At 57.9% G+C, this 23096-nt stretch overlaps 2 protein-coding genes across 3 annotated transcripts in view; one reads left to right on the forward strand and one right to left on the reverse strand.

The window, feature by feature from the left end:
* Positions 1-3412: 3412 nt before the first annotated feature.
* Mtss1l (metastasis suppressor 1-like) lies at positions 3413-16183 on the forward strand. Its single transcript, XM_013012682.1, has 15 exons — positions 3413-3508; positions 4177-4238; positions 4344-4417; positions 5056-5140; positions 5214-5305; positions 5388-5462; positions 5801-5809; positions 6586-6743; positions 7090-7197; positions 7999-8096; positions 8936-9161; positions 12061-12135; positions 12475-12651; positions 12837-13002; positions 13193-16183. The coding sequence occupies exons 1-15, from the start codon at positions 3413-3415 to the stop codon at positions 13972-13974; spliced, it is 2283 nt and encodes a 760-aa protein (XP_012868136.1). The 3' UTR covers positions 13975-16183.
* Positions 16184-16192: 9 nt separating this feature from the next.
* Il34 (interleukin 34) overlaps positions 16193-23096 on the reverse strand; it is a 46455-nt gene continuing 39551 nt past the window's right edge. For both annotated transcript variants that reach the window (XM_013012966.1, XM_013012967.1), the window contains 5 exons: positions 20087-20220; positions 18949-19026; positions 18564-18725; positions 17394-17529; positions 16193-17189 (listed from right to left, as the gene is read on the reverse strand). In XM_013012966.1, the coding sequence (XP_012868420.1) occupies positions 17026-17189; positions 17394-17529; positions 18564-18725; positions 18949-19026; positions 20087-20220 (674 nt within the window). In that variant the 3' untranslated portion in view covers positions 16193-17025. The remainder of the gene's footprint in view (positions 17190-17393; positions 17530-18563; positions 18726-18948; positions 19027-20086; positions 20221-23096) is intronic.

The raw sequence follows: 23096 nt of genomic DNA on the forward strand, positions 1-23096 counted from the left end.
GGCGTCGGTGTCCTTGTCCCAGTGCCTCCCGCCTGCCTCTGCCCTGCGCCCCGGAGTCCGGCTGCCAGCCTGAGGGGGTGTGGGTGCTCGCGTGTTGGGGTGTCCATGCCTTGCCCAGGTCGCCCTGACCCGAGCCTGAGTACGTGCGGGCCTTCTGCGCCCCTGACCCCCAAATCCTGAATGGGGTTTGGCTTCAGGCCGACTCTTAGGGCCCTTTGATGGGTCCGAGGTGTCTCCGGCCTCCGCCCCCTTCCACCACAGTCCCCCTCCCCGGTGTCCCCCCCCCCCTCCCATGGGCCCCGGAGCCCAGACAATGCTGTCACCGCCGAAGATGGAAAAATAATAATCATAATAATAAAGCAGAGCCTTTAACTCCTTCCCCGCCGGCCTCGGCCTCTGCGCAGGACCCAGCCCCGCCCCCAACAACCCCAGGGCCCTAACGTCTCTCCCCCATCCCAAGGATAAGCCTGTATCATCACCTTGGGAGAAGAGGGGGGACGGTGGAGCAAACCAGAGGAGCCCCGTTCCTACTCCTGATCCTCAACGCCAACCCTCCCCCCATCACCCAAGGTCAGGCTGGGTAAGTCCAGCCTCAGGCACCCCATCAGAGTAGCATCCGTGCCTGAGACTGGGTCAGTCTCCCCACCACCACCAGGTGGGGAAACTGAGGCCTACGAATGGCTCAAGGTCATTAAGGAGACTGTTGGACCCTGCCCCTGACCTCAGCCCCCATTGTTCATGGGAGGGGTGTGTGTGTGTGTGTGTGCAGGGGGTTCTCTCCCCCAAGGAGACCAGGTTTTCAACAGGGCGTCCTGCCATGACAGGGCCAGGGCCTGGGAACGAGCATTCCTACCCCTCTTCCCTGTCCCCCTTCTTTGGTCTTGGATGAAGGCGCAGGACTGCAGGCTGGGAAAAGGTCTACTCCCCACAGGAAGTCTCAAAGGTCTCCCTCACAGCCACACACACCCTTGCCAAAAACACATCACCAAATCAGACCAGGCCTTGGGGGCAGGGAGACACCACAGGGTTCTGGTGACCAGAGCCATGCCCTGTGGGTACTTGGAGGTGGAGGCTTGCACATAGACAAGAGGTTGAGGTTCCCTCCCAGGGAGCTGTTGCCAAGCCCCTGCTCCTCTAGGAAGAGTCTGGAAGCCACTTGCCTGACTGCAGTTATCAGCATGTGGGTACCCCCACCGCGGCGGGCTCCCCCTGGGACTGTCTTCTGCTGGCCCGCTGCTGACTTGATTTGCCCTGTAGACATTACAGTGCCCTGCCTGGCACCACGATCAGTTTAGGGACCGGACAGGACAGACCACCTACCCCGGCCATTCCTGAGCTGGCTGAGGGTGGGCGTCCACGCACCTCCTCCCACCGGCAGTGGCCCAGCAAACCCTGCAGGGAGCAGCAGCCGCTTCTGCCCAGGGAAGAGCGGGGCTGTGTCCTCCCGCCACCGATTGCAAGGAATTTGGGATGAGACAGAGAGAAGCTGGGGCCTGGGTCACAGCAAGCGGAGCAGGCTAGGCGGCAGGCAGGATTTCCAGACATGTGGAGGCATGTGCGGTGACTCCACAAATAGATTTGTCCCCACAGATGACACATGCATGTGTTTAGGGACCCTGGCCGGGGGCCACCTGGAGGCTGGTCAGCAGCTTCTGGCCATTTCGCTCAGTGCTGGGTCAAGGAGAATGAGCTCACCTGGTCGGGCCGCTCCCAGCAAGACTCCTAGCCCGAGGGTGCTCTCCTAGTGGCCCCCACCCTCAGGGGCCAGAACAAGGGAGAGGGGATGGGTTCCCCACCTATGGCTGGATGGCTAGAGGAGGGCACCAGCCCGGGGCCAGCATGCCCTTCTTCTCGGCCTAAGCCAAGCCATAGGCCCAGTGAACCCAGAGATGAGCCCAACACCTTCAGCAAAGCCAATGAAGCCTCAGAAAATGGGGTCCGAATCTGAGGCCTTGCCTCCACAATGGGGAGCTGGCCCAGACACAGGCTCTGCTTGGGTTGGGGGGAGATGACCTAGGAGAGGTTTAGAACGAACTCTGGCTACTGGCTGGCCACTCTGCCTGCTAGTGCCCCCTGGAGGCCACACATTGACCTGATGCGCCAAGTACAGTCCTAATTTTACAGGTGAGGAAACCAAGGCTCGGAGGGGTGTACGCTTGCCCAGAGTTTTCTAGAGACCTTTTTCTGGAACTGAAGCCTGGGGTCCTTCCAGGTTGTGACCGGTCACAACCATGGTCTCCTCGCTGGTTTCTTCTGTCCACTTGGACAGCTCTCCTGCCCATCCCCCAGTGCTTGGGGCAGAGCTGAGTATCTTCCCCATCGCTGCAGTCCCTGCACCCCCCCAAACGGGATCCCTCTACCCTGACAGAGAGTGGCTTGTCAGGCACTGGGTCACACCCTGATCCTACCATCCTGAGGCCTCAGACAAGTCACTTGACCGCAGTGAGCCTCCATCAGTAAAATGAAAGCGATGATAAGAGGCATCTCCCAGCATGGCTGTGACACTCCAAGGTGAGCACACCGTGGCGCAAGGCCAAGCCACCAGGGCACCTGGTCAGCAGGGACGGGAGTGATATACCAGGAGCTCAGCACTCAGGCCAGGTAAAGGCAGGGACATTCACCCTGGGGCCCCCGGCACTCCGGCCTTTCCCTTCTCTTTGTTTCTGGGGTGCTTTGTGACCCAAAGGGGATGGGGAGCAGAATCCCAAGTCCTTAAAGACTGAGCTACCAGGTTCATCTGCTGAGAATGACCTGGGCCTGGCCTCACCATGCCCTGTGCTAGCCCCTGCCCCTGGGAAAGCATTCACTCTCCAGCATCACCCAGGGGCCGCTGGGAGAACTAGAAAATCTCATAGGGGCCAGGACAGCTGGCTTTGGACCCCCTGCATCCCAATATTTTCCCTGAACCAAGGAAGGTCTTAGGTTTCCCGGCAGCATGGAGTCTAGGCGATAGGAGTGTGGCCCAGGGCCGTGTTCAGCAATTCAGGGCTGCCAGGGGCCATCTCCCAGGCCCCTTTCCAACCTTGCTTCTTGCAACCTTGGTGCACTTTATAAATATTTGCTTTCTCTGGACACTGGCTGGGCTGGGAGGGAAGAATTTCTGAGGTTCTCTGACACTGCCCCCTCCTTCCTGCTGTCCCTGTGACTCTCCTGGCCTGAAGAGACTGGCTAGATCTACCCTGAGTTTCCAGCCGAGCAGAGCTCCCCTGAGGCCTTAGGAGCTGGTGCTCTGACTTGCCCCTTCCCTAGGGAAAAGGCCAGCCCTCAGTGCCATCCTGCACATGGAGGGGAAGGGGCCCACTGGGGCCAAGGACGGGGGCTCTGCTGGGCCAGGGTAACCCTTCAAAGAACAAGCCCCCCCCTCCACCCCAGGCCCTTGGCCAAAGCTGAGATTTCATCAGGCCCTGCGGCCATGGGGAAAGTGCATTGGCCAGAAAAGCCCCTTAATCAGACTGGACAACTCGGTCGCCAGGAGCTGGACCTCCCTACTGGGAAACCCCCTCCCAATGTGGAGCCTTGGGCCAGGCTGGGATAAAGGCCACACTGTTTCCCTGGAGGGGAGGGGAGTGGGGGGTGGAGAAAGGTGGCTCTGTTGGCCACACAAGGCCCCATTCAGCCTGGGGCCTGGTTGTCCTAGGCAGGCTGGCCAGGCCCTGCAGCAGCCTGGGAGCCACTGCCTCGGGCCTGAGAGATGGCTAGCCTGCCAGCAGCAGCTTCCAAGCCCACCTCAGACCTGAGCCCACACAGTGGCCTCCACTGTGGCAGCAGGTCAGTGCCCACCTTCCTAGGTAGCATGCCTGAGGAACATGGTGCCCTTCGTTGAGCTCAGCCAAGATCCCCGGCAGGAAGCCCAGAGGAGACAGGAACTGCTGTCCACTGAGGGAGCACAGGGGCCCCATGGCCACAGCTGCACACAGTTGGGTGGGCTTCCTGACATCAGGGGGCGAGAGGGCTAGGCAGAGACACCTGTTACCAGGGCCCACCCATCCGCCTGGCTGGTGCTGCCATGGGTGCCCTCCTCCCTCACCACGCAGGAGCCTCCTCTCTGGACACAAGGCCATCTCAGAAAACTGCCCAGGATCTGGGCAGCAGGAAGGAGCAGGGTGGGGAGGGGGCGGGCAGAGCCCTGGGCGGCCCCTCCACACAGTGTTTCCTTCCTCTCCTTCTCCCTGACAGAGCTCCTACCCTATCTGGGAGGACTTCAACTCGAAGGCCACAAAGCTGCACTCCCAGCTGAGGTGAGGCTGCCCGGGTCCCCCTCCCTCCTCCCCCTGGGAAGCGGGGAGCAGAGGAGGACCCTGAACCTGTTGACCATCTGCCCGCCCTGCTGTCCATCTCCCTAGGACCACCGTGCTGGCTGCTGTGGCCTTCCTAGATGCCTTCCAGAAAGTGGCCGACATGGCCACCAACACCCGAGGTGGGGAGGGGTGTGGCTGGGCATGGAGGCCGCAAGGGCTGGGGGGGGAGAACATCAGACCCCGGGGTCCAGATCTTAGGACGGAATTGGATGGCTGTGGCAGGAGTGAGCCCTGCGGTGCCAAAGGCGCGCAGCATGTGGGGCAGGGGTGGGTGAGGGGTGACAGGGCTGTTACCCCGGATTCCCTTCTTACTGCGGGAAGCTCAGCTGACCCCGCAACCACACTGGCTCCAACCCTGGGGACTCAGCAGTAACTCTGCCCTCTGGGCCCCCATTCCTTCCAGCAGCCATACACAGCTCGGGGGCGTGTGCACACAGTCTCTCCAGCGCAGGGACCCCTGGAATGGGGGCTGCCCCCACGGGAATAGAGGAGAATTTTGCTGGCCCCTTGGGCCGGCGGTGGGGCTCCCCGATCGCGGAAGGAAGGGGCGCCTCCTAGGCACCTGCAGCCGCAGGGTGGGGGGAGGGCCGGGGAGGGCCGGTCCTGCGCAGCGGAGGAGCGCCCCGGGCCGCGGGACTGCGGGGAATGTGGGCGGGTCGCAGCGTCTGCGTGGCCAGCTCGCCCCCTGGTGGCCCGAGGCCGGAACTGCAGGGGCCCGCGTGGGGCTCCTTCCCACGGCCGCGCGCTTCCTCGCCAGGGGCCACGCGGGACATCGGCTCTGCGCTCACCCGCATGTGCATGCGCCACCGCAGCATCGAGACAAAGCTGCGGCAGTTCACCAAGTGAGTGGGCAGGCAGGGGGGAGGGCACCCCATCCTCCCCGCCCGGGCTCTGACCCCCGGCCCCTGCCCGCAGCGCCCTGCTGGAGAGCCTCATCAACCCGCTGCAGGAGCGCATCGAGGACTGGAAGAAGTCTGCCAACCAACTGGACAAGGACCACGCAAAAGGTAGAGCGGGGGTCCTGCCGCGGCGGCCCACCCTTCTCCACAGGAGTCTCCCATTACAGCCTCTCCCCTCACCCCTGCACAGAGTACAAACGGGCCCGGCACGAGATCAAGAAGAAGTCGTCAGACACTCTGAAACTGCAGAAGAAAGCGCGCAAAGGTAGAGCCCTGAGCTGCCCACCGCGGCCCAGGCCCACGGGCCCCCCTCCATAGCGCCCACACCGCCCTCTGGGGTGCCTCAGAGCCTCACTCCGTGCAGAGGAGTCCTGCCCCAGCACAGAACCAGCCATCCAGCCCCTCGGGTGGGACAGAGCGGGAGCTCCCTGCGCCCCAGGCTGCCCAGGCCCTCCCTCTTGGGAGACACAGAGCCTCCTCCTCCACCCCTGGCAAGGTGCAGACCCCTCCCCGCCCCCAGGAGAGACACTGTCCATCCGGCTGTCTTTCACACATTCTTTCTTTCTCTGTCTCTCCTCCTCTCCTCCCACATCCTTCCTGTAGAGCTACTTGGTAAGTCAGCGGCCCTGCCCATCCTCCTCGCCAGGGACCCTGGAAGGAGCCACCAAGGGAGGGGCCTGGGGCACAGTCCCACCCAGGCCGGCGTGCCCGGGGCCTCTGCTCAGCCAGTCCGCCAGGCCCGGGGAGCTGGCTGCTGGGGTGGGGTGGGGAGCCCGGGTCCTGGCTGCTCCGCCACTGTCCGTGCCGGCCACAGCCTTCCCTGTCGCATCCTCCGCTGTCATCCTCTCTCCTCTCTCTCTCTCTCTCTCTTGCTGCTTCTCCGTATCGCTGTTGCTGTCTTTGTGCATCGCTCCTCCCACCCCCCCAGGCTGTGTGGGGCCCACGCTGAGACACCCCTCTCCCCTGCTCCCCAGCCCAGCCCTGGCCCTCCTCACCTCCACACCTGCCAGTGGTCTGGCCTACACCCTGCCCCACTTTGGCCTGCTTCCAGCCCCCTCCCCGCGCCCCACGAGATGAAGGGCATTTCCAGAACAGTGAGGGCATCCTAGGAGGCCTGGGCCTGCAGCTGCCCACCCTAGATCCTGGCTGGCTTTGCAGCTTGGTGTCTTACGCACGCGTGTGCATATGTGTGTGTGTCTGTCTGTCTGTCCTCTCTGCCTGCTCTGGTGGGACCCTCCCCTCCACAAGCCTTACAGTGTGCCCTCCCTCTCCCTGGCCCCCACACTAGTACCCAGACCCCCAGCCAGGGACGCCACCACAGGCATTAGCCATGGATGCAGCAAACCAGGCCAGTGTCCCCAGCGCAGCCTCTCCTCCCAACCCTGCAGGGAAAGGAGACCTGCAGCCGCAGCTGGACAGCGCCCTGCAGGATGTCAATGACATGTACCTGCTGCTGGAGGAGACAGAGAAGCAGGCCGTGCGGCGGGCCCTGATTGAGGAGCGGGGCCGCTTCTGCACCTTCATCACCTTCCTCCAACCTGTGGTGGTGGGTTTCTTGGTGACTCGGGGGGCCCCAGGGTTGTGGGGCGGGCGCAGGGCATGAGACAGGCACAGGGCGGACCTCTTGGTTTCCAAGCTCACTTCTCAGTGGGTGTATTCAGGGGGGGGGAGGGGGCACATGCTCCTGGCATGAAAGCGGTGTCCTAGGACATCGTGTGCTGATTGGACCTGGGCAGTGGGTTGTGCCAGCTACCTGGGCAGTGCCGGCCCAGCCTCTGCCAGCCCCAGGCAGTGCTGGTAGTGGAGAAGGGTGAGAAGGGAGAGGCGCAATGTTCTCCGGGGGGGAGCAGGTGGGCGGCAGGGCCATCCGCTCTCCATTACTGCTTCCCCAGAACGGTGAGCTGACCATGCTGGGCGAGATCACCCACCTGCAGGGCATCATCGACGACCTGGTGGTGCTGACTGCAGAACCGCACAAGCTGCCTCCCGCCAGCGAGCAGGTGCGACCCGCCTGTGGCCACGGGCTAGGGGCAGCAGGGACACAGGGCCAGCCGCTTAGCTGGGGAAGAGGAAAGGGAACAGCACCTTGGGGAGGCACCTAGGAGTAGAAAGCAGATACATTCCGACAGCCGCGGTGGGGTATCCAGAATCACCTGCCCAAGGGATTCTGGGAGACCTGGGACCCGACAGGATCTCAAAGTGAGACAGGTGGGTAGAAGGCTCGGGCGCCTGGGGGCTTGGCCCTTCCGAAGCTGACAGTGCCAGGGTCCCATCCTCCAGACCCCAGCCCTCCTGCCCACCTCTCCTTCTACCTGCTCCCACAGCCCCCCACCGCCAGCTCCCATGGCATTGCTCTCCTCAGGCACGTCCTGTATGCCCAGCATCTGCCAGGCACTCTCCCTAGGGTCTTCTCCCTGAGACCCCCGCAGGGGCCCAGTTCACAAAGTGAGACTCAGAGCGGTTCAGTAATGCTTTGAACCCATGACGTCACGGGTACTTGAGCCTGGCACCTGGCTTCCCTGCCAGTGATCATACATCCTCAGCACCGGCGTCTCCCACGTTCCCCTGGCCCCTGCTTGGTGTCTTCTCCGCACGCCAGTGAGGAGGTTGCAGTAAAAGAAGAAGGCCAGAGGAGATGGGGGTTCATGGGGTCTCCTGGGCATAGTTTACAGTTGGGAAGAGAATGGAGGATGTCTGACCCTACCGGCTCTGAGAAGCCCCAGAAAAGCGACAAGGCTCCCAGGTTCAGGGGTGCCATCAGTGACCGCCTCTCCCCTCCCCCCATTCATGTCCCTATCCAGGTGATCAAAGACCTGAAGGGCTCAGACTACAGCTGGTCCTACCAGACCCCGCCCTCGTCACCCAGCAGCTCCAGTTCCCGGAAGTCCAGCATGTGCAGGTCAGTGCAGGGGAGCATGGGTGGAGGTCCTAGCAGGGACTAGAGAAGCACCCAGCAAAGCTGTACCAGCAGCTACTTTGGAGAGTTCGCATAGCTCCTGAGGTGGTCAAGGATTTCTAAGTGTAGAGGAAAAGCATGTCTGTGGTCCCAAGAGAGGGGTGTGGGCTGGCAGGAAGGAAGGGGCAGTAGCTTCATTTCTGAAATGAATGAGTATATATGTACATATTCATATATAGCCAATGAATCCTTCAGGGAACGCAGCACTCAGAGTCCCGGGTGGTATCCCCAGGGGGAGGGAGGGTCACCTCGGGAAGTGACCCCTGGGCGAAGGCATGGGACAAGGTTATGCCAGGAGCAGTACCTGGCATGTGAGCCGTGGAGAGCCGGGCACCCTGGAGGGGGACACAGTGGGGTGGAGGTCAGTTTAGGGGCCACCTGGAAGGCCGCCTCCCGCTCCACACAGGCCATGACCACAGCTTCCACATCCAAATGCCATGGGAGGGGGATGGCAAACCAGGAAGGCAGGTTAGACACCAGAACTGCGCCCAGACCTAACTTGATGACTCAGTTTCCCTGTCTACCCCAAGGACAACTATTCTACAGGCCAGGCTGAGGCACCGAGGGGGCGGGGCTCCCCGCACCAGGCCCTCCCGTGCAGGCTCACGGGCGGCCCCAGGGCCCGGCTCCTCTCTCCTACCCGGTCTCAGGCCCTCCTCGTCTGACATGATCTTTTCCTTCCTCTGCCCCTCAACTCTCTCCCCTCCCTCGTCTGTCACCCCACCCCACCCCCGTCCACACACACCCCATGTCTCCCTGCCCGGCTCCCTTCACTCCCTTAGTGCCCCCAGCAGCAGTAGCAGTGCCAAGGGTGGCGGAGCCCCATGGCCCGGGGGCGCGCCATCATACTCACCCGGTTCCACCTGTCGCTACCGCAGCCTGGCACAGCCAGCCGCCACCGCCACCACCCGCCTCTCCAGCGTCTCCTCCCACGACTCCGGCTTCGTCTCCCAAGACGCCACCTACTCCAAGCCCCCCTCACCCATGCCTTCAGACATCACCAGCCAGGTGAGGGGGCGCGGGGGCTCGGCAGGAGAAGGGGGGGCGGGGTGCAGCAGCCTCCCGCTGGCTTCAGGCTGCCCGCCTGCAGGGCCCTTCTAGCCATTGAGACCGACTGGTCTCACTCTGTTCTATATTTGTATTAGTGATTTCCATCTCTTTACTTGTAAATGCACCATATCATTATGTTTGAGATGAGTCTCTGATAAACAGCATATGCCAGGGTTTTCTTGCTTTATGCAATCTGGCATCTTTTTTCTTTCTTTTTTTCTTTGATGGTGCTAGGGATTGAACACGGGACCTTATGTGTATTAGGCGAGTGCTCTGCCACTGCTATACCCAGAGCCACAGCCTTTATCTCTTTATCCCTACTTCCATTTTCTCTATTCTCTCCTGCGGGGATTCTAATTAAATATACATCATCTCGTCCTATGCTTTCCTTCCATCCTGTTTTCTCGATGTCTCGTGTGTGTGTTCTTGTGCGCATGCACTCTGTCTCTGTCTGTCTGTCTCTCTGTCTCTGTCTGTCTCTCTCTCTTTCTCTCTTTCTTTTTCTTTCTGTCTCTCTGTCTCTGTCTTTTTTTTTTCTTTTGTCGGTCGCGGGGCCTGAACTCTGGGCCTGGGAGCTGTCCCTCAGCTCAGCTCTTCAGCTGTAGACTAATGCTCTACCACTCGAGCCTCAGCCCCATTCCAGCTTTTTCTGCTTATGTGGTGCTGAGGAATCGAACCGAGGGTCTCTCTCATGCATGCGAAGCAAGCACTCTACCACCGAGCCACCTTCCCAGCTCCCCTCCCCCCTCCCTCCCTCCCTCCCCCCCCTCTCTCTCTTGCCTGCATGTGTGCGCATGCGCCTGCTTGCTGCACTTGCTAGGCAAGAACATTACCATTTGAGCTACTCCACCAGCCTCTTTTTCTTTTTGATGTCGATCCTGGGGCTTTGAACTCAGGGCCTGGGCTCTGTCCCTTGTCCCTGAGTTTTTATGCTTAAGTCTAGGGCTCTAATGATTGAGCTGCAGCTCTAGTTCCAGCTTTTTTTTTTTTTAGGTAGTTAATTGGAGATAACAGTCTCATGGGCTTTCTTCCTTAGGCTGGCTTGGAACCACGCTCTGAGTAGCTAGGATTACAGGCATGAGCCACCAGTGCAGAGCAACCGGCCCTCTTATGTTATTTTCATGGTATGTCCCACTTTATGCCTGTGCTGGCCTGCTCCATGATCCTCCTAATTTTGCATCCCACATTGCAGAGATAGCCTGTGCCACTGGGCCCAGACACAGGTCGAAATGGAGTCTTGTGAACTTTTTGCCTGGACCTGGCCTTGAACTGCTGTCCTCTTAAGTCTCTGCCTCCTAGGTAGCTAGGATTATAGGTTTGAGCCACTATACCTTGTGTCTCTTATTTTCTGTTGTTCATTTCCTTTTCCCCTCCATTGTCCATTCTGGATCTTCTGATCTGAACTTGATATCCTCCTGCCCCAGCCTCCCGAATGCTGACATTTCAGATGTGCATCACCAAGGCTAGCTTGTTTTAAATTTTTATTCTTGAATCATTTTAAACTTACGGAAATGTTCCAAAAAAAAAAAAAGCACACTGAAGTCCCCAATTACCTTCCCCACAGTCTCCCCCATTGTCTGAATTTCGTACTCTGTCATCCAGCTAATTTAACTATTCTTATACCCGGACCACACCATCATAATTACTGTAACTGTGAAAATTCACAGCGTGATAAGGAAAGTTCTCCTGCATTGTTAGACTTCAGAATCACCTGTTTTTTACTCCCATGCATTTCCTTATAAATTTTAAGATCAAGTTGTCAGATTTTACACACACAAAAAAAATTTCTGGGGATTTTAAGTGAGATTGCATGTCTGTCTATTTAGGCTTCAGTTCTTATAATAATTGTTTTGTAGTTTTTCTGTAAATATCTTGCCTCTATTCATTGATCTTTTTCCTAGTTATTTGGGTATTTGTTGGTGCTATTATAAATTACATCCCTATTTGTTAGTACTGGTATTAAAATACAGTTTTTTTTCTGACCTTGTATATATAATCTTCTTAAAATGATGTATTAATTCTGGTAACTTACAGATTTTTTTTTGAGACATGGTGTATATTAGTATATTATCTAGCCTAATTTCAAACTCCTGATCTCAAGTGAGCCTTCTAAGCGTGGGGCTCCAGGCTCTGAACCCAGCTTAATGATTCTATCATCATTGCCTCCTTTCCAGTCTTTTTCTGTTGTTGGATTTGTTTTGTTATTGTTGTTGGTGGTGGTGGTGGTGGTGGTGTTTTCGGTGTGTGTGTATGTGTGTGTTTGTGTGTGCACACACACGTGTGCACCATTCCTACGCTTGAACTCAAGTCCTGCATGCTGTCCTTGAGCATTTTTTTGCCCAAGGCTGGTGCTCTACTACTTGAGCCATTTCTGGCTTTTTGATGGCTAATTGGAATTAAGAGCCTCACAGACTCTCTTGTTGGGGTGACTTACAACCATGATCCTCGGGTCTCAGCTTCCTCATGCTGAGTGGAGTGCTCAGCTTGGCGTGCAGAGGATGACACGTTCCACCTCCCTCCCCCCCACTTCCGGGCATTCCCTTCCTGAGAAAATAGTGCCACTCAGCTGTGTCTCTCTGTCCCTGGTTGGCCATGGGCAGGTCACTGGTGGCAAGGCCTGTGGTGAACCATCAGACTGTGCGGCTGCGGGCCGAGGCAAGGGGGGGCTGTAGGCTCAGGCTGCCACCTGCTGACGGCAGCACTGGGCGCTGTGACCCTAGGAGGAGACACAGGGTGGTGTGACTTAACACAGCACCCACTCAACGCTGACACTAGGACCACAGCTTTTCTCTCCTCTCCTCCCCTCCTGCACTCTCCCCCCCACTGCCCTGCCCGCCTACTTGCCTCTGCACGGCAGAAGTCCTCCAGCTCTGCGTCCTCTGAAGCCTCGGAAACCTGCCAGTCTGTGAGCGAGTGCAGCTCCCCGACCTCGGTCAGTGCTCCTGCCCCCGCCCGCAACTCTCACCTGATGTCCATCCCAAGCCCACCCAGCTGTGCCTGGCCAGAGAGCTGCATGCGCACAGCATCTGCCACCATGAGACAGACACCCAGACCCCATGACATGGGACATCCTGTCCCGCCCCCAGGGCCTGGTGGGACAGAGGGGTCACCACTTCCATAACCCCACGCCCGTGGCCTTGGCCTGTGAGCCAGAAGCCCCTCACAGACCTGGATAGCCTGTGCCTCGGGCACATTGACCCCCCCCACACACACACACGCACGGCATGGCAGCAAGGCCAAGGGTCCCTGACTTGCCTGGCACGCCCTGCAGGACTGGACCAAGGCCGGCCCCCATGAGCAGCCCTTGGGCGCCACCCTACAGCGGAGGAAGGACCGAGTGGAACTCCTCCGGGACACAGAGCCGGGCTCCGCGAGTGGAGGCCCGCTGGGCCCCAGTGGGGAGGAGGCCCCGCGGCCCCGCATGTCCCCTGCCACCATCGCAGCCAAGGTAAGTGGGTGGCGGGTAGCGCCCTGGGCCGCCCCACCAGGCCTGGCCTTCGTGCCCATCTCAGTTGTCAGTGGTCTCCAGCACCAGCTCCAACCACCACAACTCCGTGGGCTACCTGGAGTCTAGGCAGAGGGCGCAGGCCTGGAGTGAGGCTTTATTTCACCTGCGATGTGACCCCCCCGCAGCATGGTGAAGAGGTGTCCCCTGCGGCCAGCGACCTGGCCATGGTGCTGACCCGCGGCCTGAGCCTGGAGCACCAGAAGAGCAGCCGGGACTCCCTGCAGTACTCGAGCGGGTACAGCACGCAGACCACCACGCCCTCGTGCTCCGAGGACACCATCCCCTCCCAAGGTGGGCCTTCGGGCTGCCCTCCCAGGACTGGGGGTGCTCATCCATCCTTCCAAGAGCCCCAGCTCCCTACCATGGACAGCGGGCCCTCACAAGCGGGGCGCTTCCTCTCCAGGTCCACTCTGGGCAGATGGGGCTCAAGCTGGGTGGGGGGGCCTCTGGGCCCTGGACTCACTGCGCTCTGTGTCCCCAGGCTCAGACTACGATTGCTACTCCGTGAACGGGGATGCGGACAGCGAGGGCCCCCCCGAGTTCGACAAGTCATCCACCATCCCTCGCAACAGCAACATTGCCCAGAACTACCGGCGCCTCATCCAGACCAAGCGTCCAGCCTCCACCGCCGGGCTGCCCACCGCCGGGCTGCCCACCGCCTCCGGGCTGCCCTCGGGCGCGCCCCCTGGCGTAGCCACCATCCGCCGCACGCCCTCCACCAAGCCCACCGTGCGCCGCGCCCTGTCCAGCGCTGGCCCCATCCCCATCCGGCCGCCGATCGTCCCCGTGAAGACCCCCACGGTCCCCGACTCCCCTGGCTATGCAGGGCCCACGCGGGCAGGCAGCGAGGAGTGTGTCTTTTACACAGATGAGGCGGCCTCACCCCTGGCGCCGGACCTCGCCAAGGCCTCCCCCAAGCGCCTCAGCCTGCCCACGGCCTGGGGCAGCCCGTCCCCGGATGCCGCCAGCTACCCGGGGGTGGGATCTGGGCTGGCCGCCGAGGACGACGAGCAGCAGCTGGCCGCCAACCGGCACAGCCTGGTGGAAAAGCTCGGGGAGCTGGTGGCCGGTGCCCACGCCCTGGGCGAAGGTCAGTTCCCCTTCCCCACAGCCCTGTCAGCCACCCCGGCCGAGGAGACGCCCACCCCGCCCCCTGCTGCCACCAGCGACCCCCCGGCCGAAGACATGCTGGTGGCCATCCGCCGAGGGGTCCGGCTGCGCAGGACCGTCACCAACGACAGGTCGGCACCCCGCATCTTATGATGGCGCCACCCTCCCCCACCCTGTGTGGCCCTGATGCGAGCAAGTGGCCTGGTCTGTGACAGCGGCCACTCGGAGCCATAGCACAGCCCGGAGTGGAGTCCACGCCAGGGACGAGGCAAAGCCACTCCAACCCAGGCTGGACGCGACGTCCTTCACACACCTCGCCAGGGTGGAGCCTGCGGGCCTTTAACTGGTTTTAGAGCCTGTTTTATACTTTCCCTGCCTAGTCTGTTCCTCCTCTTCCTCCCTGCAGACCCTGCCTCATGGAAACCCTGAGCCCATGAGCAAGGGCTAAGCCAGCCTTCCTCAGCCTCCCCAGTCCCGCCTGGCCTGGGGTCCCCAGAGCCACGGAGCCCCAGATCCTTGAATGCTGGCTCCCCACCCCTTCCCTGCCTGAGCCCCCGGCCTCCATTTCCCTTCTCCCTCATCCCTGCCTCTCCAAGCTCCTCATCACGTGGGGGACAGGGTGGCTGGGGAGCGGCTGGTCCCCCCCCACAAGGGACTAAGTCTAATTGGTGACTCGGGTTAGGGGAACAGGTTGGTTTTAGGACAGGCTCCCCTGTGGGGAAGGGAGCGGAGAGGCCCAAAAGAGGGATCGTGGGGGAGGAAATGTAGGGGTGCGTCGGGAAGGTTTGAGGGACCCTCCAGCTTTCCTGCCCTGTAAAGTGCCAGGCAGAGCACAAAGAAGAACCTAGAAGGGCATGGGGCCACAGGGCCAGCCGCCATGCCGAGGGGCTGTTCCGGAAGGCCCATTGTCTGGGTACACTGAGACCTTCACTGGTGGCATTTGGAGGCTGGAGCAGGAAAGGATGTGGGGGGGTGTAGGGGGGTAGGGGGGAGTATTTTATGACCATAATAAAATGGAACTGACCCCGGACAAGGACTGGGGGGGGCGGGTAAGCCGGTGGAACAGGGTGTGTGTCTTTGAGTGCCTGAGAGACAGATGGAGGCCTTCTGGGCCTGTGGCAGGAGGAGAAGGATGGGATTGGACCCCCCAAAGCCGGGGGGCCACCCTTGTTCCCTCCAACGTCTTGAGTGTAGTCAGGAGACTGGGCAGGGCGGGGCCGGGGCTGCCCGCCCGTGTCTGGCACTGAGTCCGGGGAGATTGGCTTGGACTCTGTTGCCAGAGGAGATGCCACCCTGCAGTGGTTCCCACTGCGGGCCTGGCGCTGGCTGGCAGGGGAGGGGGGAGGGGGGCTGCCTCCCACTCCACGCCCCCGAGTCCCGCCAAACCTGAGCAGGTCAAAGCATGTGAGCCTAGGGCAAGAGGAGGGAGTGTGCGGCGGCCACAGGGTAGCGAGGAAGCGGCGGGACTCCGGGGGCTGTGACCCTGGGGTCTGGAGAGCGGCTTGCCTTGGTCTGGATGGAGTGCGTCCGGGCTGGTCCAGGCTTGAGCTCCCGGGCGCTCATGTGCCATAAACTGGGACGTTGGCAGGCCAGCCAGGTGCATGCGACGTCCCAGAGATTCCTTTGCGGAAGGCGTTCCCCCCACCACCACGCAGGGCTCCCCAGGCTGCTAGAGAGCGGGGCGCAGCACATCTGTAGGTCTGAGAACCGCTCAGCTGAGTGCCTGGCCCACCAGACTCAGAAGGTACCAGAACCCTCAGATGTGGGGGCCAGAGGAGCAGGTGGTTAGTTTGGGGATCCCGGGGGTGGATTTTCAGCTGCACTTTGCCTACCCCAGGGCCATGGAGGGGGGGGGTCCCCAGGAGGGCTGATGGAGAACTGAGACACGGGATGTGTGAGGGGTGGCAGGGGTGTGGCTGGGCCTGGCGGGGGGGGGGTCCCCCCCACAGGAGAGAACTCACTGCTTTTGGCTCCTGCTGGGAAGGGAGGCTGGGCTGGGGCCCCCCGCCCCCCCCAAGTCTGTACATACTCCACCCACCCCTGCTCCCCTGTCGTGACCACCTCGTCCCCCACCCCCTCGGGATCCGAGCCGCCATCCCACATCTCACAGACTTTGGTTTGGGGGAACTTATTTACATTCATTTTATTTTTCGTTTTGTACAGAGAAATATTCTTTTCAGAAGCGTCTTTTGACTGAAGTAACTTTTCTGGTGCTGTTGTTAACTTGTTCCTTTTTTTTTTTTAATTTATTTTCCCACCCCAAGGCCTCTCTCCTTGGTTCCTACTTACCCTTTCTCCCTCACCCCTACCCCCAGTCCTCCCTCCCCCTCCCCCCTTCTCCCTCCATCCCATCTGGACCATTTTGTTTCTTTTCTTTCTGTCAGTTTCTGGACAAATTCTCCTCTTTCCCCCACCCCCACCCCACCCCTCACGTCATCCTTCCCTCGATTTAAATAGTCACTGCTACAAGTAACAAATGCACTGTGAAGATTCCAGTATTAATAAAGTGGTACTGTAGTTAACACGCCTCCGCCTGACTTCCCTGGGCCGTGGCTCCCGCCCCGTCCTGCCCCTGCACCCCACACCCAGGCAGGCCTCACAGAGGCACTGGACCCGAGTCTCTTGAACTGCCCTCCCCCTTGTTTTTTCTGGGGACAGCTAGAAGGAAAGAGGATCCCAGACACCCCTCCGACCTGCTGGGGTCCACAGGAGGGCAGGCCTAGAAGGAACTCCCTTCTCGATGCCCCTGGGTGAGGCTCCAGACCCAGCCCTGGGCTGGGTCAACCTTTCTACCTGTCTTCCCATGGCCTGGGCCGGCTGTCCATCCCTCCCAAGCTCACCTTTGCAAAGGCAAAGCAAACCAAACCAAACCAAACAAGTGGGCATTTAATAGAAAAATAAAAAGAAGTGGAAACGCATTAGTGTGGCAAGATGTGGCATTTGGCTCTGCCCGCAGCCCAGCACCCCATACTCAGCCCAGCTGGAACGCCTCGGTGGTCCCCATCCCTGTCCGCCCACCTGAGGAATGAAACAGCCTCAAGGGAGGTGGGGAGCTGGGCTCAGAGGCACCCCCTTTCCTAGGGGCCTCCCCACCGCCGCCTCACGACAGCTCAGGCGGCCCAGCTCCTGGGACTCATCCATTGGCCCTTCCAGAGCCAACCTCCAGACTGCTCAGGGCAAGAAGCTCAGCCCTGTGCCCTGAATCTAGGGCCTAGCGCTCAGGCCTGGGGACAGGGGCAGGGAGGTGAGGGGTGGCCGGGGCGGCGGGTACACCTGGGTGGCTGCACACTGCAGGGGGGGCTCTGGCCCATGGCGCTGAGGACTCTGCACCTCACAGTCCTGCCATCTTAGGATGGAGCTTTGTTTGCCTGCAAGAACCGGAGAGACACATGAGACTGCAGGAGAAGTCAGGCCTGCCCACCTCCACCCCACCCCACCCCAGCAGCATTTCTTAACACCCTCCCCCCCCCCCACCATGCTCAGGGTCCACCGCAGCTTCCAGAAGGGCCTGGCACTGTGGGCAGGGGCAGAGGACATGTTAACACAGGCCCAGAAGCCCCGGCACTCCTTACAGCAAGAGCAGTACAGAAGCTCCATGACCCGGAAGCAGTTGTCCAGCAAGGCTTTGGGCCGCACCAGTTTCAGACTCAGACCTGGAGTACTCAGAAGGGATAACACTGCTTCTACCTGCGGACTGATCTCCACATCCTGTGAGGGAAGAAAGGTCAGGACCTGTAAAAAAAAAAGAGGCCACCCCGCCTAGAGCTGCCCCAGATCACGGAAGGACAAGATTTCCTGTGACCCAGTCATTGCCCTGAACCCAAGTACAACACAGGGACGTCTATTTCTCCATCACTGGAAAAACCACCACAGGGCACAGGCCTTGGGGGCCTCCTTACTATTCTAGCATGTACATGGCTGCCCACTGCTGGCAGGAGCCAGCCCCCTGATCAGGGAAAACTCCATCATCTGCAAGGGACAAGAGAAGAGCCTCGCGAGAGACACTGAGCTGCAAATCACGTAGGCAGGGCCTGGGGTTTGGCCCCAAGCTCTAATGGCTTCTCAATGCCTAGCAAAAGGGAGCACATGGAAGCGAGTTGGGCATCAGAGGCCTATAGATAGGGGAAAGCAGAGGCATCATGAGAAATACGGGGCCTGGCTGGGGACAACCTTCCTGAAGGCTGTAGCAGCCTAGGAAACACATCTGTGCTGACTCGTGACCCCCATAACCCCTGAACTCCACAGCTCAACAGTACTCTGCAGTACCAGTGCACAGCTCTATTTGGATGTAGGGCAGATGTAATGAAGAATTACAGAGTGACCTCTTTCTGGATTTAAGGCAGATCCTGGAGAGAGAGAGAGAGAGTGTGTGTGTGTGTGTGTGTGTGCTGAGGCTTTAACTTAGAACCTGGACTCTATCCCTGAGCTTTTTTGGCTGAAGGCTAATGCTCTACCACTTGGGTCACAGCTCAACTTCCGGCTGTTTGGTGGTAAATGAGAGAAAAGTCTCCTGGACTTTCCTGCACAGGCTGGCTTTGAACCAGGCTGGTGACCCTCAGAGCTCAGCCTCTTCAGTAGCTAGGATTACAGGTACAAGCCTTCTCCTTCCTTAGGCTCCTCTTCCCACACTCTCTCCCCACCTTAGACATGCCAGAACTTTCCATGCACTCCCCTCTTCCCGCCGCAGCCACACCCTGGCCACCCCTGTGGGACCCACACACTCACTCGGCCGCGCAGCTCACCGTGAGGCCCTCCTGGACGTTCACCAGCAGTGTCTGCACCTCCTGCAGGTACTTCCAGGATGGGTGGCCCTCCAGCAGCACGCTTTGCACGGACTCCGTGGCGTTGAGACTCACCAAGACCCACAGATAGCGCAGCTCACGCGCACTCACCCGGGCCTTCTGCTGCAGAGACAGGAGAAGTCAATGGAACCCCCAACTGCAGGCCTCTGGGCTGTGATCGCCTCCCCCCTGGGATCTGCCCCTCCAAAGGAACAACCTGGAGTCTGATTGGGGGGGGCAGGCTTGATTGAGGGGTTGACGAAAGATGCGTGCATGGCATCACCACCTGCCAAGACCCACATGGCCTCTTAGGGGGTTCACGGGCCCAGTCCCAGGGGATCCTCACCAGCCTGGTGATGTTGGCAACTCTGAGCACCCCCTCATAAGGCACGCTGATCCTGTAGTTGATGGGGAAGTACTGTTTCTAGAAAGATACAGAAACAAACCAGGAAATAATAAGCAGAAACGTCTTAGACAGAAGCTGACACAGGAGAGAGGCAAGCAAGGCCCAGCCCCACAGGGCGAGAGGCTCCTCTAGCGAGACGTAGCTCAGGTTTCCCATGAGACTAACGACACCTCGCTTTGCTCTGAGAGGCAGGGCGGGACGAAGCAAACACGCCGTTCCTATGAACGCAGAGCTTTGGGGAGGAAAGACCTATGGCATTTAGGAAGGCATTATTTGAGGAATGAGGGAGATGTTCTAGAAATATCTACAAGTGATGATTGCACAATTCTATGAACACACCAAACACAAGTGAGTGGAACAATTTAAATGGGTTGAATAGTAGGAGAACTGTATGTCAGTAAGGCTGTTGTTGAAAAACACGTATAGAGCCAGGCATGGTGGTGCACACCTATAATCCCAGCACTTGGAAGGTGGAAGCAGGAAGATTGTGAGTCCAGGGCCAGCTCGGGCGACACACAAAAAAATTGTGTCTCAAAAATCAAATAAGTGGGGCTGGGAAGGTGGCTCAGTGGTAGAGCGCTTGCCTTGCATGCAGGAGGCCCTGGGTTCAATTCTGCAGCACCACATAAGCAGAAAAAGCCAGAAGTGGAGCTGTGGCTCAAGTGATAAAATGCCAGCTTTCAGCAAAAGCAGCTCAGGGACAATACCCAGGCCCTGAGTTCAAGCCCCAAGACCAGTAAGAATAAAGAAAAGAAACCAAAACATTTCAATTTGTAGGTCTTTTTCTCCCCTGCCTAGGGGTCCCCGAAGGACTTCCTGCAATCCCTTCCTGGGCCATAGGTTGGGTGCCAAGTTGGGGTGGGCTCAAATGTCAGGCTGAGGAGAGGTGGGGCCCTGGGAGATGATGGAGGGGCATGGGAAGGGGGCAGTAAGTGCAAGCCAAGTACGTCAATCACGTGACAGAGAAAGATGCAGAAGGAAGCTATGGTAACCTTGGGGCTAACCCAGGCCCAAGGAGGGGCCCTGACTGTCCAGAACCCTGTGCGGGGTGAGCCACGGCAGGTACCCATGAGCTTACCATGTACTGAAGTCGGTTCTTGTACTGAAGCTTGACCCGCAGGTAGCCGGTAATATCACACTCCTTGTTCTGAGCCAAGGGCCACACCTCCAAACTCTCGTTCCCCAAGGCCATGCCAAAGAGGATCCCAAGATCTGTGGACCACACCCAAAGAGACCCCATGAGCACCAGGAACGGCACCCACATCTCCCTACATTCTGCATACAGAATGTCATCCAAGCGGGGCGCCTGTAGCTCATGTCTGTAATCCTAGCTACTCAGGAGGCTGAGATCTGAGGATCACAGTTCAAAGCCAACCTGGGCAGGAAAGTTCTTAAGACTCTGACCTCCAAATAACCACCAAAATGCCAGAAGCGGAACCGTGGTTCAGGTGGTAGAGCGCTAGCCTTGAGCACAAAAGTTCAGAGACTGCGCCTAGGTCCTGAGTTTGAGCCCCAGGAGGGCACAGATTAAAACATAATTTATAAATGACCAGGGTGACCCAAGAGACTTTCTTTCCTGCTCTACTGAAATGTGCCATTCCTCTCTATTAAATGTACGGGTGAGTCTGAGGCACTTCACAAATGCTGTTATCTTTTAAAACAGTACCAGTCTTTGCCACTAGAGGGCACTATGGTCTGAAAACAACCTTTGTTCCACATACTTGAACAGCAAAATCTAGAGGAAAATGTGGAACCAGGCACTGGTAGCTCTCACCTGTAATTCTAGATACTCAGGAGGCTGCTGAGGATAGTGGCTCAAAGACAGCCAGGGCAGGAAAGTCCATAAGACTCCTTCTCAAATTAAGCACCAAAAAATCCAGACATGGAGTGTGGCTCAAGTGGTAGAGCCCTGAGCCCAAAAGATCAGGGACAGCACTCAGGCCCTAAGTTCAAGCCCTAGGACTACCAAAAAGAAATGTTAAGAGTGTAGGGGGACTGGGAGTGTGGCTTAGTGGTAGAGTGCTTGCCTAGCATGCATGAAGCCCTGGGTTCAATTCCTTAGTACCACATAAACAGAAAAGCTGGAAGTAGCTCTTTCGCTCATGTGGAAGAGTACTAGCCATGAGCAAAAAGCTTAGGGCCAGTGCCTAGGCCCAGAGTTTAAGCCCCACACTGGAAAAAAAAAGATGAATAGGGGTTTAACGGGTCAGAGAAGAAATGAAACAGAAAGTGTGTATCCAAAACACCAGCCTCATGAAAACATTTTCATCTAGCAAAAGGGAAATGCAAAGGTTAGTGTGGATGTGTTCTCTTTTAATGATCTGCCAAAACAATCAGACAGAGGTGCTCTCATTCTGTTAAGAATAGATTTAGGGCTGGGAAGGTGGCTCAGTGGTAGAGTGCTTGCCTTGCATGCATGAGGCCCTGGGTTCAATTCGTCAGCACCACATAAGCAGAAAAAGCCGGAAGTGGCGCTGTGGCTCAAATGATAGAGCACTAGCCTTAAACTGAAGAGCTGAGGGACAGTGCCCAGGCCCAGAGTTCAGGCCCCACAACCAAAAGAAAAAGAAAAAAAAGAAAGAACAGATTTAATCAAGTCCACACCCTCTGACCCACTAAATTCAAAAAGTTGGAAAAACAAGACAGACATAAACCAAAAGATTTATGAACACATATTGCAACATTATTTTATGATAGTGACAATTTGTAAAAGGCCAAGACATTCCACAATAATAAATGTAGCCGCTGGGCACTGGTAGCTCATGCCTATAATCCTAGCTACTTGGGAGGCTGCAATCAGAAGGATTGCTATTTGAGGCCATCCTGGTACTGCGGGTGAGACTCCTTCTTAGCCAATAGTTGGGCCTGTGCCTGTCATCCTATCTGCATAGGAAGCTGAGATCATGAGATTGGGGTTCCAGACCAGCCCAGGTAGAAAAGACTACGACATTTCCATCTCAGTGGAAAGAAACTGGGCATGGTCATGGTAGTACATGCCTGTCATCCCAGCTACAATATGAAGTCTAAATTAGGCAGATGGGGAAATCCAGACATGCACCTGAGCAGGAAGCGAGACCCTATCTCAAAAATAACCAGCACACCAGGTGCTGGTGGCTCACACCTGTAATCTTAGCTTCTTAGCAGGCTGTGATCTGAAGATATGGTTCAAAGCCAGTCCAGGCAGGAAACTCTGTTTCCAATTAACCACCAGAAAACCAGAAGTGGCTCAGTGGCTCAAGTGGTAGAGCGCTAGCCTTGAGCTGAATTGCTGAGGGACAGCACCCAGGCCCAGAGTTCAAGCCCCACCACCGACAAAAAAAATAATAATTAGCACTTAGGTGGGATAACGTACATATGTCATCCCATGCACAAATAGGAGGATGAAAGTCCAGGCCAGCTCTTGCATAAAACAAGACCCCGTCTTGAAAAAACCTACCAAAAGCAAAGTGACCCAAGGGGTAGAGTGCCTGCTTAGCAAACGCAAGAAAAGTCCATGAGATTCTTATCTCCAAGTAGTCACAGAAAAAGCCAGAAGTGGGGCTGTGGCTCAAGTGGTAGAGCATTCGCCTTGAGTACAAAGAGGCTCAGGGATAGAGCCCAGGCCCTAAGTTCAAGCCCAGGACCATAAATACATACATACATACATACATAAATACATACATAGTCACTAAGCTCATCTTATATCAGCACATAAGCTATCATAAATATTCTCTGACAGAAAGAAAGAGAGAAAGAAAGAGAGAAAGAGAGAGAGAAAGAGAGAAAGAAAGAAAAAAGGAAGGAAAGAAAAAAGGAAGGAAAGAAAGAAAGAAAAGGAGCCAGGGGCTGCTGGCTCATTCCTATAACCCTAGCTACTCAGGAGGCCGAGATCTAAGGATCTCAGTTTGAAGCCAGCCCAGGCAGGAAACTCTAAGATTATCTCCAACAAACTAGTCAAAAAAGCCAGAAGTGGCTCTGGGGCTCAAGTGGTAGAGCTCTTGCCTTGAGCAAAAGAAGCTCAAGGAGGGGCTGGGAACGTGGCTCATTGGTAGAGCGCTTGCCTTGCATGCATGAGGCCCTGGGTTCGATTCCTCAGCACCACATAAGCA

The sequence above is a fragment of the Dipodomys ordii genome, unplaced genomic scaffold, assembly GCF_000151885.1.
Source record: "Dipodomys ordii isolate 6190 unplaced genomic scaffold, Dord_2.0 Scaffold18, whole genome shotgun sequence".
Lineage (NCBI taxonomy): Eukaryota > Metazoa > Chordata > Mammalia > Rodentia > Heteromyidae > Dipodomys > Dipodomys ordii.

What these genes read in the sequence shown, in the direction of transcription:
- Mtss1l (XM_013012682.1), top strand. Translation starts at nt 3,413, where the DNA reads ATGGGGAAAGTGCATTGGCCAGAAAAGCCCCTTAATCAGACTGGACAA. An exon ending in CTTCAGACATCACCAGCCAG is followed by an intron (nt 9,162 to 12,060) that starts GTGAGGGGGCGC and finishes TCTGCACGGCAG; the next exon opens with AAGTCCTCCAGCTCTGCGTC. An exon ending in CTGCCACCATCGCAGCCAAG is followed by an intron (nt 12,652 to 12,836) that starts GTAAGTGGGTGG and finishes ACCCCCCCGCAG; the next exon opens with CATGGTGAAGAGGTGTCCCC.